The 13,511-nt window shown below is 42.8% G+C and overlaps 1 protein-coding gene across 8 annotated transcripts in view; it reads left to right on the forward strand.

Annotated features, from left to right (window-relative positions):
- TJP1 (tight junction protein 1) overlaps positions 1 to 12,992 on the forward strand; it is a 232,407-nt gene extending 219,415 nt beyond the window's left edge. For 6 of the 8 annotated variants that reach the window (XM_044279722.1, XM_044279724.1, XM_044279730.1 and 3 more), the window contains 5 exons: positions 651 to 796; positions 971 to 1,433; positions 3,190 to 3,407; positions 3,488 to 3,631; positions 11,343 to 12,992. In XM_044279722.1, the coding sequence (XP_044135657.1) occupies positions 651 to 796; positions 971 to 1,433; positions 3,190 to 3,407; positions 3,488 to 3,631; positions 11,343 to 11,437 (1,066 nt within the window). In that variant the 3' untranslated portion in view covers positions 11,438 to 12,992. The remainder of the gene's footprint in view (positions 1 to 650; positions 797 to 970; positions 1,434 to 3,189; positions 3,408 to 3,487; positions 3,632 to 11,342) is intronic. The other 2 variants (XM_044279723.1, XM_044279725.1) reach the window with 2 other exon arrangements.
- The last annotated feature ends 519 nt before the right edge of the window (positions 12,993 to 13,511 follow it).

Raw genomic sequence — 13,511 nt, forward strand, 5'->3', positions numbered from 1 at the left:
TATGCAGAAAACGCACCTTTTATGATATGTATGGAGAACAACCAATCCCCAGAATGATTAATAAGAGACGGACTTGCTTCGAGTCTCTGCCATGACTGATGTCCTGCTTGCTCTCTTGCAGCATTTTGATGTTGCAGTAAAAAGGCTTGCAGATCAGATGTATCGTTCATTTGGAATGAATAACATACAAGTCATCCGCCTTAATGTCGTCAAGTTTGTGCTGTCGCATTAACATCTCAATTCCGTCTTCTCAAGTCTATGGTGTAGAGGTTGCTGTCAGTGCATCTTGAGTGAATGCATACTGTCCAGAAGCTGCCATACGTGAATTGCTCAATTTGAACTTATGAACTGAAGATATAGGCAGTCAGATATGTGTCTTTCACCTCAGAATAGGTCATCTCCGTCCCAATTGAGGCTTCCCCCATATTAAAGGGTGCATAACCCGTTGCTGAACCCAGACATGTTGCACTCACTGAAATCTCTCATGCCACTTTTTATAGATTCCCACTTGATGTCTACATGTTCAGTTCTGAAGTATGTAAGTAGGGCAGTATGCTCTATATGTGTACAGTTTTTGCAAAAGAGATATGATCTACATGACTCTTCATTTATTCTCTGAGACTTATTGGTTTTTGTATAAACTTTAACAGGGGGAAACCTGCCGAAGTGGATCCTCTTGACAGGCCTATAAGTGAGAAAAGATATGATCCAGTCCCACAGGTTACTTCCACTTCCCAGTATAACCAACCTTCACCAGTGCTTGTAAACCATACAGCACACACAAAACATTCAGAAGGTAGGTAGTGTTTGCATGTTTTTTCCTTCTCCAGATTTTGTTACTTTTTAGACATTTGTTCATCTATTCTGCCAGCCGAGATCATATCACTGTATAAGCCACAAGTGTTTCACCTAACCTAGTAGTTTATCTACTGTTCAGAATTTGTTTCTTTATCCATTTTTTGTGTTACAGTCAGCTCTGTGGAAATCGCCAACACCACGCTGCCCAAACCGGAACCACCACCACCCCAGACCAAGCCAACACTCTTCAGACCTACCAACAGAGAGGATACAGTACAGTCAAACTACTTTCCTCAGAAGAGCTTTCCAGACAAAAGTCCAGTTAACGGCACTGAACAGCCTGCAAAAATCATTATACCATCGTATAACCGCTTCACACCCAAACCTTACACAAGCTCTGCCAGACCTTTTGAACGCAAATTTGAGAGCCCGAAGTTCAACCACAATCTCCTGCCAAATGAAGCACAAGTAAAGCCTGACGTACCTGCCAAACCTCAGAACTCTCCTCAACCAATTTTGAAATCAACTAATGTGACAATGTCTCCTGAGCTTGATGGTACTTCCAAGCAAATGGACAGTAAAACTAAATATCAACCAAATAATGTCAATGCAGTGCCTAAAGCAATCCCTGTCAGGTATAGTTAACTTAAATTGTAAGCACTAATGTACTGTACACCCTTCTAATACAGCAAGATCTAAATCTAGCAAGTCCCCAAAATAACACGTCCATTTTCTACGTTCCTGTGCTGAAGGTTTGAGAGCTTGTGCACTCATCCTGTATCAGAGTTTACTTCCTAATAGCTGAGCTGGGAAGTTTGTTCTAATGATAGAGGTCAGGGAAAAGCCATTTTACTTTCAAGCATGGTTTATTACTTCACAGGGGGGCATGTCAATTGAAGACTCTCATATATATCAAATTGGGTTACATTTATGATCAGGCAGCCTTATCAGTAAATAATAGAATGGCCTTGCTTTAGTAGCCTTATGACTGATAGTATATGTGAAGTCATATCTTTTATATTTATACAACTTATGTTTGTCACAAAATTACAAGTCCGTCCCACCATAACAACTTATCAGCTATCTACAGAATAAGTGATTAGAGTTTGATATCTGGGAATGGGTTCTGTGTCCCTCTTTTGAATGGACCAGTGTACTGTGCTCTCTGGCAGTCTCAGAGAATGAGTGGAGTGGCAGGGATCGGTTGTTGTGACCCCCAGCGATCACTTATTACCAATACTGTGAAAAGTTAAATGGGACAACCCCTTTAAGTGCAAAACTGCTTACAGACATTGAGCAGATTAACTAAGCCTGTAGACAGTGTAAATGTAGACTGTCTAGACATGCACCGAATTTATCACAGTGGCTCAGGCTGGGTGATAAATGTGCTGCCTGAATAGACCCTTTTGTCTAACTGCATACCAGACATTGGTTGGCTTACTTTAAAACACAATTTTTCATCAGAATTGGGGTGCATCTTAGGCCATGACTGCTTCTCGTGAAGTCGCACATCTTTTCCATCAAACCACATGACCCTTTTTTGGACTAGTTTCAGAAACGGTCTCTTAGCCTAGATGTGTCAAATTGCAGCACTTTTGGCACAATTTACTCCAAAATCTACTTGCACACACATTCATCAATGTGGGACATTGCTTATTGGGACAGGTAAATGTCTACAGACCTTTGACTGCTACCAGGGAAAACATAAGTAGCAACCCATCCCCATTCTCTACTGGAACATCATGCATAATTGGCTAAATTATTTGTACATGTTGGGGCCATAGGGTTGATCGTTGAATGTATATGATTGCTTAAAGGGGTCAAGGATAGGACAAAGTGAATATTTTTGCTTGATTCCTTTGTTTTCCCTAGAGGTGAGCTGCCACCAGAGGTGTCTGGTAGCGGCTTTCTTCCCTCTTTGCAATGAATGCACATAGACATTACTGCTTTAGTTTCCATGAATCTCTCCAATGAGCTGTAAGATAGTAATTGATCAGTAATACATTTACAAACCCCATACTTGAATATTTAATTTTAAAGGGTTTTTCACAGAGTAGAATATCGATGACCTATCCCCAGTGGGGGTCCGACTCCTGGCACTGCTGCTTTCTGTACTGCACAGCACCAAGCACTGTGTAGCCGTTGTGCTTGGTATTGTGGCACAGGGCATTCACTGTACTGGGACTGAGCTGCACATAGGCCACGTGACCAATGAACATGACATCACTGGCCTACGAAGCATCCTTAGCACTCACCGGAGCACTGCATCCTCTTCAAACAGATTTTTGGTGGGGGCACACCCACCTATAAGATATTGATGACCTATCCTCAATGTTCTACTGAATTCCTGCATAAGATTTCGTTTTATCTCATAAAACTTGTGTTTTGCAGTCCCTCTGCTCTGGAAGAAGATGACGATGACGATTCCCACACAGTTGTGGCAACTGCTAGAGGTATTTTCAATAGCAACGGTGGTGTGCTAAGTTCCATAGAGACTGGAGTCAGCATCATCATACCTCAAGGAGCCATTCCTGATGGCATTGAACAGGAAATCTACTTCAAGGTCTGCAGGGACAACAGTATTCTTCCACCCCTAGATAAAGAAAAAGGTGAGGAACAAAATTGACAGTGTTTTAAAAAACAAAATTCTTATCAGAGACATAATCTTTCTTTACTGTTATTTTTGCAGGAGAAACACTGCTCAGTCCGTTGGTTATGTGTGGGCCCCATGGATTAAAATTCTTGAAGCCAGTGGAGCTGCGCTTACCACACTGTGCGTCTATGACTCCTGATGGTTGGTCTTTTGCTCTAAAATCATCCGACACCTCGTCGGGTATGCTTTTTTCCATCTGTCCTAATGGGTCGTTTGGTCACTATTGCTTACATAGCATGATTCACTCAATCCAGAATTCTTTTAAATTCAGTTGAATTCATACATTTGCATTTCGTGTTCCTTTCTTTCTGCTTTTCACACATGTACGGCTTTTTAACAATTTATAAAGTAAAAAAAAAAAAAAAAAGTGAAATTTTGCATGAATTTGAAATGTTAAAGTTATAGTCCGGTTTTGGTGAAACCAGAGAACCCTCCAGATCGAGCTGCAATGAGAAACGGGTAAATATTTAGGGCTCTTTCATGCTTGTGTTCTTGTCTTCCGGCATAGAGTTCCGTCGTCGGGGCTCTATGCCGGAAGAATCCTGATCACGATTATCCCCATGCATTCTGAATGGAGAGAAATCCGTTCAGGATGCATCAGGATGTCTTCAGTTCCGGACCGGAATGTTTTTTTGGCCGGAGAAAATACCGCAGAATGCTGCGCTTTTTGCTCCGGCTAAAAATCCTGAAGACTTGCCGCAAGGCCGGATCCGGAATGAATGCCCATTGAAAGGCATTGATCCGGATCCGGCCTTAAGCTAAACGTCGTTTCGGCGCATTGCCGGATCCGACATTTAGCTTTATCTGAATGGTTACCATGGCTGCCGGGACGCTAAAGTCCTGGCAGCCATGGTAAAGTGTAGTGGGGAGCGGGGGAGCAGTATACTTGCCGTCCGTGCGGCTCCCGGGGCGCTCCAGAATGACGTCGGGGCGCCCCACACGCATGGATGACGTGATCGCATGGCACGTCATCCATGCGCATGGGGCGCTCTGACGTCATTCTGGAGCGCCCCGGGAGCCGCACGGACTGTAAGTATACTGCTCCCCACTACTACTATGGCAACCAGGACTTTAATAGCGTCCTGGCTGCCATATTAACACTGAACGCATTTTGAAGACGGATCCGTCTTCAAATGCTTTCAGTTCACTTGCGTTTTTCTGGATCCGGTGTGTAATTCCGGCAAGTGGAGTACACGCCGGATCCGGACAACGCAAGTGTGAAAGAGGCCTTACTTGCCAGATCCTGCATTGCCACTCCAGTTTTCCTGGCTGGGTTCTGTTTGCCCGGGTGCAGCAGTGATGTAACATCAACACTTGACCACTGCAGCCGTCACTGTTACAATGTAAGTCAATGAGGACGGATCCGTTTACACTGACACAATATGGTGCAATTGAAAACTGATCCGCCTCCCATTGACTTTTAGTGTAAGTCAAAACAGATCAGTTTGCATTATCATGAACAATCTGAACGGATACAAGCATTTGAATTATAGGTGCGGATCCGTCTGTGCAGATACCGACGGATCCGCACCTAACGCAGGTGTGAAAGTAGCCTTATCTACTTGTCCCAGAGCATGCCTCCCATGGAAGTCAATGAGGTCTCCTCAGTCTTTAGTTTCTGTATCCCATGTGGCTACTCTCAAAGAACAAGAAGTCTTGACATTTTAGGCCTAGTGCCAGTGCAAAAACTGCATGATTATTTAAAAAAATATAGATGGCATGCAAAATACATAAACAAATCACTAGAAATTCTAGAAAATCTGTCATTTAACAGTCTGCCATTTTCTGATGACATTCCTTTTAAGTTAGTACACTTTGTATGAAATTGTCCCCAGTGTGTTTGTGTCTGCTACAAAGAAATTAGCTCTTTGCCCCATTGGAATTTTTGTTTGAAGGGGATGATAAATTTAGTGCCATATTAGTAATCTTTGGGATGCAGATTATTAGAGATACATTTTTATGCAAATGCCACACAAAATTGCTTTGTTCTTCACAGATAAAGGTACACTGTTGAAGTGAAGTACTATGGGTGTTTGATGAGGAACCATAAAATTTAGTGTTTATAGATTACAACTATTGTTTCCTGCGGCAGTTTAACCCTACATCCCAAAGGGAATGTGTCATCAGAAAATGACCTATTGTTTAAACCATATTTTTCTTGCATATATTTTGTAGAATTTTTGCTGATTAAAAAAACAAACTTTTCTATGTTATCTATATTCAAAAATAGTGTATAATAAGGCAATTTTCACACCAACCACCGGGCCTAAAACATGTTCAGACTTCCTGTCTTTTGAGAGCAGCTACATGGTCCATAGACAGAATGGACAGGAGAAGACCTCATTGACTTCTATGGGAGAGTTTTCTATGCATGGTCTGTGACCTGTGCAGAGGTCAGGAGAGAGTAGATAAGCTGTAATATCATCTGTGAATGGTGGATCATGTGTTATCTATGCAAAGGTGTTACCTGTCGTAATTCTGCCTGCTGTGATAGCTACTGAAAGTTACTTGTACAGCACAGGAAATCATGACCTATTATTAGACTTGGTAGTCAGTGTGAAAATTGCAGGATTATGTACATTTTTTTTATATATTGACATGGAAAAAGAAAAAGAAGAAACACCAAAAGTTCTAAAAATAAAATATGCTTGAAGGGGTTGTCTCCCTTCAGCAAGTGGCATTTATATAGAGAAAGTTAATACAAGCCACTTACTAATGTAGTATTGTCTATATTGCTTTGTTTGCTGTCTGGATTCAGTTTTCCATCATATTATACACTGCTTGTTTCCATGGTTACAGACCACCCTGCAATCAGTGATGGTCGTGCTTGCACACTATAGGAAAAAGCCTCAGCCTCTCTGGTGGCTGGGATCATGGGAGCTCACATAGACTGGTGTTTTTTCCTATAGTGTACAAGCACGACCACCACTAATAGATTGCAGGTTGGTCTGTAACCATGGAAACGAGTAGTGTATAATATGATGGAAAAATGAATCCAGCTAGCAAAGGAGGCAATATGGACAATCACAATACATTAGTAAGTGGCTTGTATTAACTTTCTCTACATGATAAATGCCACTTACTGAAGTGACACAACCCCTTTACTATAAAACAACCCCTTTACTATAAAAAACGTGATTTAAACAATAGTTGGTATTTCAATTACACATTCCCTTTAAATTATAAAAAAAAAACAAGGCTTGCTGTTTTTTTTAATTAACCAATATGCTGTAATGTCTGGGATAATTAAATCCTTTTGCTCTTTTGCAATTACTTGTTGGCACATTCTGTTTAGAGATGCCAAGCCTCTGTGCAGCAATATGTGTTAATTAAGGCTCATTTGGTTAATGTCCACTTGCGACCAGTTAGAAGAGCCTTAAAATTGACAAAAAAAACTATAGTAAAGGGCTATTGATATATTGTTTTTAATGTTCCTTTAGCATATATGTATGCAATGTTAGGCTAGGTCCACATTTAGACTAAAATTATCAAATTTTCTGCAGCAGGAATTAAACAGATCAAACGGTGGATTACAGATTTTGTTGCGGAAATGCTTGTTGCAAAGGGTGAAATCCACGATGACAATTTGCGTTATAACTTAACATGCTGCAGATTTAATAACTGCACCTCATATGTGGATGAGAATTACTAAAAACTCATTCACTATACAGGTACTATAAACACTGCAGATTTGCCACCCGGAAATCCACGACAGCAGATCTGCAGCATTTGAGTCACATGTGCTCATAGCTTTAGGGTTACTTCAGTTTTTTAATAGTTTAAATACGTTTTTTCCGGTTTTAATCATTAAAGGGGTTATCCGAGTTATTTTTTTGTTCTTTCTATGTTCCTAACTAAGCAAATGTAACAGCTTTCCAATTCACTCACTTTATCTCCAGTGGCTGGTTTCTCAGATTTCACTGAGGGTCACATGACCTGTGATGTCAGCTTCTCTCCCTGCTCTGATAAAGGTCGTTTACAAGCCTGTAAACGAGATGTCACTGTGCTGGCCACGCCCCCCTTTACTGCCGTCTACTCTCTGCGGGGATTCTTAACCCCTTCAGCTGCACAGCTCTGCAGGCAGGGACAATTCTGGGCACTGGAGCTGATATACTAGAGAGAGCATTACACAAGAAGGTAGGGGGAAGATCCTGTGTGTATTAGCAGTGTCATTATACAGGTGGGACTTGCAGTCCTTCACATACAACATGCTGCAGAGTCTCCCAGCAGGCAGACATGTCACTCATGGCAGCTCTTGTATTCACTCCCTTAGCTGAGCAGGGGGAGGGGCAGAGATTGTTTTTATTGCATGTAAACAAAGGCCCAGAAAAGAACCAGGGAAATGAGGAAACCACTCATTTCTGCTCATTAACCACTCCAAGTCCTCTCTCGTCCCATGCCAGGGGATGCTGTTTCTGGGCATGCTCTTCGACACTTGCCTCGGGCAGGTGTTCCTTCCCCCAGAGAAAATTGCCTCTCTTCAGGCGGGGGTGACTCGTCGCCGCGGCCCATCCTCTCTGACTATCAGGATGTGTATGCGCGTCCTGGGGAGGATGGTGGCCTCATTCGAAGCCATTCCCTTTTCCCAATTCCACTCCCGGGACCTTCAGTTGTTCATCCTATCCAGGTGGGACAAGTCCCCGGCAGGCCTCGATCGCCGGACTCCTCTCCCTCCCAGCTTCGCCAGGATCTCTCCTGGTGGCTGAATCCTCGGACGGTGTCCCTGGGCCGGTCCTTCCTTCCCCCCAGTTGGAGGGTGATCACGACGGACGCCAGCCTCTCGGGTTGGGGGCGGTCTTCGAGTCCCTCACTGTCCAGGGTCTTTGGTCTGCTCAGGAGGCCTCCCTGCAGATCAATGTTCTCGAACTCAGGGCAATTTTCCTGGCACTGTCTCACTGGACCCCACGTCTTCGCGGTCTCCCGATCTGGGTTCAGACGGATAATTCCACCGCCATGGCCTATCTGAACCACCAAGGGGGCACCAGGAGTGTGATGGCCCTACAGGAAGCCTCCCATATCCTGCGGTGGGCGGAGAGGCACATTCCCGGGGTCGACAATTGGGCGGCAGACTTCCTCAGTCGTCAGCTCGTCGACCCGGGCGAATGGTCTCTCCACCCAGAAGTGTTCCTCCAACTTTGTCACCGTTGGGGAACTCCGGACGTGGATCTCTTCGCGTCGCGCCTCAACCACAGGCTCCCGTGCTATGTTGCACCAGGGACCCTCAGGCTCTCGCGGTCGATGCCCTAGTTCTGCTTTGGTCTCAGTTCAACCTTCTGTACCTGTTTCCCCCCATTCCTCTCCTGCCCCAAGTACTCAAGCGTCTCAAGGCAGCCCGTGTTCCGGCGATCCTTTTGGCTCCGGATTGGCCCCGCAGAGCGTGGTACGCAGATCTGGTGTTTCTGCTCGCCGACGTTCCGTGGCGACTTCCTCTGCGCCACGACCTCCTTTCTCAGGGCCCTCTGTTCCACCCGAATTTACCTCAGCTTCGTTTGACGGCGTGGCTGTTGAGACCGCGGTCCTGAAGTCCCCTGGCCTCTCGGATTCGGTCATCCAGACGATGCTTCACGCTCGCAATACCCAAGCCGTCCCTCATTTACTACCGGACCTGGAGAGCGTATTTTGCCTGGTGCGAGTCCGGGCGTTTTCGCCCTCTCCGTTTCTGGCTGGTTTTGAGAAGGGTCTTCGCCTGGCTTCTCTCAGGGTGCAGATTTCGGCCCTCTCGGTCCTCTTCTAGCGTCCTGTGACCTCGCGGGCTCAGGTTAGGACTTTTCTACAGGGTGTTGCTCGCCAAGCCCCTCCATTTCGTTTTCCGGTGGAGCTGTGGGACCTGAATCTCATCCTCGACGCCATTCAGTGTTCACCCTTCGAGCCCTTGGCAGAGATCTCTCTGTCGTTTGTCTTGTTTAAGGTGGCCTTCCTCGTGGCCGTCGCCTCCATCCGCCTGGTCTCCGAACTGGCGGCGCTTTCTTGCCGTTCGCCTTTCCTGCTGTTCCATCAGGACAAGGTGGTTTTGCGCCCCGTTCCCTCCTTTCTCCCGAAGGTGGTCTCCTCGTTTCATATTAATGAGGAAATCGTCCTTCCTTCCTTCTGCCCTAATCCTTCTCACTCTAGGGAGAAATCCCTCCATTGCCTCTATGTTGTTCGGGCTCTTCGCCTCACGGAACCCTTCCCTCGTTCGGACTCTTTTTGGCGTTTTTTCTTCCCTCCCTTGGGGACTGCTTTTAGACATCCCATGGTGCTGTGTCCCCCAATGCCATACACGAGAAAAATTGACTTTTTGTACTCGCCGTAAAATCCTTTTCTTGTAGTAGGCATTGGGGGACACAGATCCCACCCTTCTTGAGTTTCTTCTTGTTTGTGGTCCCGGCGTTTGCCTAAGTGGTCGTCGGGTTTCTCCAGTTGAAGAATTGTTGGCTTTCAGTTTTTCTTTTTGGTTCCGGTGTGGCGTTCCTACTGCTTTTGTACCGACTGATCTCTCTCGGCTCTGGCAGAGGAGTATAGCCCACCTGGGCGGAGCCAACACTTTTTTTTGTTTCTAGTGTCAGCCTTCTAGTGGCAGCTGGGCATATACCCATGATGCTGTGTCCCCCAATGCCTACTACGAGAAAAGGATTTTACGGTCAGTACAAAAAATCCATTTATTTAGAGAGAGACACACATCCATTTTCTGAAGCCTTATCTGAAGGAGTGGATCAGAGGGGAGGGTCTAATACACACACCCATGGGTGCTTGAATATGTGATCTTTAGATCGCATCTCCCTTACATTGCAGTGAATTAGCATTGCGGTGTATGGCAGAATTGCTATTTCCTTAGGGAGTTCTACCACATAAGAACTACCCCTGTAATAGTCTTTGATTCTTCAGAAAGACAAAGCGTTATCACTGATGGCAGACATTAGCCTGGGTGTCTGCTGTGTGGGCAGCTATGGCGGTTGCTCCGCTTCAGGGCGAGTGCCATCTTTAAAGAGATGTCAAGGGGGTTAATAAAATAGGTGTTGTATGCAGGTTTGCCTCTGCTGCGTCCAACCATAGATTTTTACACATTTCTGACCGGTGCTCAGCTGCTGATAGAATTAGCTGTTTTTATCAGTGCTGAAAGTGATAAGAATTCTCTGGCTGCTGCTGTGTGAGGAAGGTGTGTACAGTAAACATGTTTGTTTCAGCACTGACCAGCTGCAAATGCTCAAACAGTAGTTTATCAACCGCTACAAACCTCTTTAGTGTAAAGACCCTTTTACATGTACAGGTTGCTGAGGGCACTGATCCTATGAATGCTCAGTCCTGATCATTGCCCTCTCGTAGTCAGAGCTTATGAGACTGACTGATTGTTACTGCTGTCGTTCATCCCCATACAGTTTCCTTGATGCCGGCTGCACAACCTTGTTTACACAAGGTTATGCGATGCCAATGAATGAGGCTTTTATGTGCTGTATGAAAGATCAGGTGATTGGCAGTATCTTTACTCAAGGCAGTTATTGGGAACTAGCGTTTGTACAAATACTCATCGTCAAGAATTGGCTCATGTCAAAGGGCCTTCATTTGGTATGTTTAGATTATTATTTTTTCCCCCAAGATAACATGTAATACTGTATTTTTAGGGTTTCATTCTGCAATTTACTGCAATAGTGTTAATGTCCTGTAGAGGACAGTGTTGGTCTTATTCTGGAAGCTTGTGTATTTTAGTTTTTACATTACTTTTATATTATACGATCTGTGTTTTAAGGTACACACAAAATAAATTATTGTAAAGGGCCGTACATGTGTAAAAACAAACACAAATCACTGAGCTGCCTGTTTTTTTTTTGTTTTTTTTCCAAAGTTGCTGGTGTATTGAATTGCTGTTTAAGTTTGATCAGTGATTAACCTCTCTGTTTCTCCAATATGTCTACAGGTGACCCAAAACATTGGCAGAACAAATCTCTTCCTGGTGACCCTAACTATCTTGTTGGAGCAAATTGCGTATCTGTTTTGATAGATCACTTCTAGCCTACCATGTAAAGATAAGAAATAATGTGAAATCTTCTATGGACCTATTTATCTTTACACCATCTATTGAGTATTATTTGACCTTTAAATAACAAGGGTACTCAATAGTGCTAGGAAATATGCCTGAACTTGCATTTTGTGGAGTAGACTTTAAAGCCATGGTCAAAGTTTCGGCCTCAGAAATAGCACGCGAAGGTAGGCCAGTGTCACACCTTCCTTGTCTGATAAAATGCCTTTCACTCACATTAATTTGTCTCCAAAGGACCAATGCTGATAACACTAAAATAAAGTCGTTTTCCAGAATTATACTTTTACTGATTACCCGATACCACTGAAAGAAACTGCTTGTTTTACTTCTCGCGTTTAACCACATAAACTAGCACTTCTATTATTTGTCATTTATACTGTCATGATCAACAAATGTTTGCACCAGAACAGACTGCTTTGTTTTTGGAAGAGATATCCATTTCTTTATAACCCTACTGTTGAGATCCGCCGCTTAAGCCTTTAAAGTATTTTCGAACAACTCACAGATTAGATTATTGCAAGTTACACATACAGCGACTTGTTTTGATCACCTAAAATGGATGACCTGTATTTCCCTTTAAATAAAAATCAAATCAAAGGTCTTTTGACCGAACACAGCTTATGGTTCAACGTAATTGACAGTGGTTCTGGTGCTTTTGTGGATCTGTAGATAAACCATTTACTACATACATTTAACCAGCAGGGATGCCTTACCCTCATGTTACGGTCTTTTTTTTTTTTTTTTTCGTTCTCTGTACTCCCAAGTTCATATGGCTTTTTGCGCTTATTTAGTATAATGTATAATGAAGAGAAATTTAAGAAAATACGAGTTATTGTGAATTTTTTATGAGAGGAGGTAGGGGTGAAATGAACTCCTGTCAACTCAATATTGAAGGAAGTTGTATGTTTCTGCTATGCATTTAAAAGAAATCTCAAAGATGTTACAATGCCTGTATATAAAATGCGTGCATACCACTTTTGTTTTTCCTTTATTTTTTATTTTATTTTTATTTTCATTTTTTTTTGTTTGTAAATTTAACTTTTTTAAGCTTTACTTTTTGTATAAAAAAAAGAAAACTGAACGTTTCTTAAGGATACCTTTGTACTCATACCTTTTTTGAGCCTTGAACTTTATAACATCTGCAGCAATAAAGCGCATTTCTACAGTACTCACCACGAGAACATTTTGAAGCGAAATGCACAAAAATTGCTATCTTTCTAAATGCGGAGCATAAATCCTCAGAATTCTCTAGTTTGATTCTTATCTTTAAAGTATCCCTGCTGCAATTTGTGATAAGGATGCTGTATAATGTGCCCTAAAATGTATTTTTTTACTAATAGACAATTTATTATGGCACATTCGCACGGTTTCAGTAGAAGATACAGCACTGCATTCTCCTAATCAATTATTAGTCTTCACGTGTGGCTGATTTCATTTTTTTTTTCTTTCCTTTGCAGTTATTAAAATTACACATTTCTAAATATACAAAATAAACTGGTTTTAAAATAAAATAAATAAAACCTTAAAGTGTGAACTTGTAAAATTTTTTGTGCACATGAATTTCAAGGGCGTCTGTTTTTATATTTGATTAGAAAATGTTGATAAAAGTTTTGTATGTATAACCACCCAGTTTTACTGCAGTGGAACATAACATACTGATATATGCGGTAATCCAAAAGTAGGTAAAGACTGCAAAGTTTGTCAAAAATAGCAGAGCGAAAAGTTCATGCTTGTAGAACTTTTTTTCTCTGTTATAAAAAAAAACTTCTCCTGAATGGAAGCCATTGTAGTCAGTCAGCACTGTTCCTGTCAGTAATTTGTTCAATCCGGTGCTTCAGTTATTTTCGTTCTTATGGTTCTATAATGGCACTGAAGAACTGTAATAATAGCGTCATGTGAAAGCAGCCCAAGTTGTTAGTTTGTTCATGATGTGCCCATGTTCATTAGATGTAAGTTGACTGATGCTGCTGATTTAGGGTGGGCTGGGCCATTAGCTGTTATATTAAGGATGGCCGTTTTTAATTTATTTTTTTCCTGAACGCAAAG

The sequence above is a fragment of the Bufo gargarizans genome, chromosome 2 (assembly GCF_014858855.1).
Source record: "Bufo gargarizans isolate SCDJY-AF-19 chromosome 2, ASM1485885v1, whole genome shotgun sequence".
Lineage (NCBI taxonomy): Eukaryota > Metazoa > Chordata > Amphibia > Anura > Bufonidae > Bufo > Bufo gargarizans.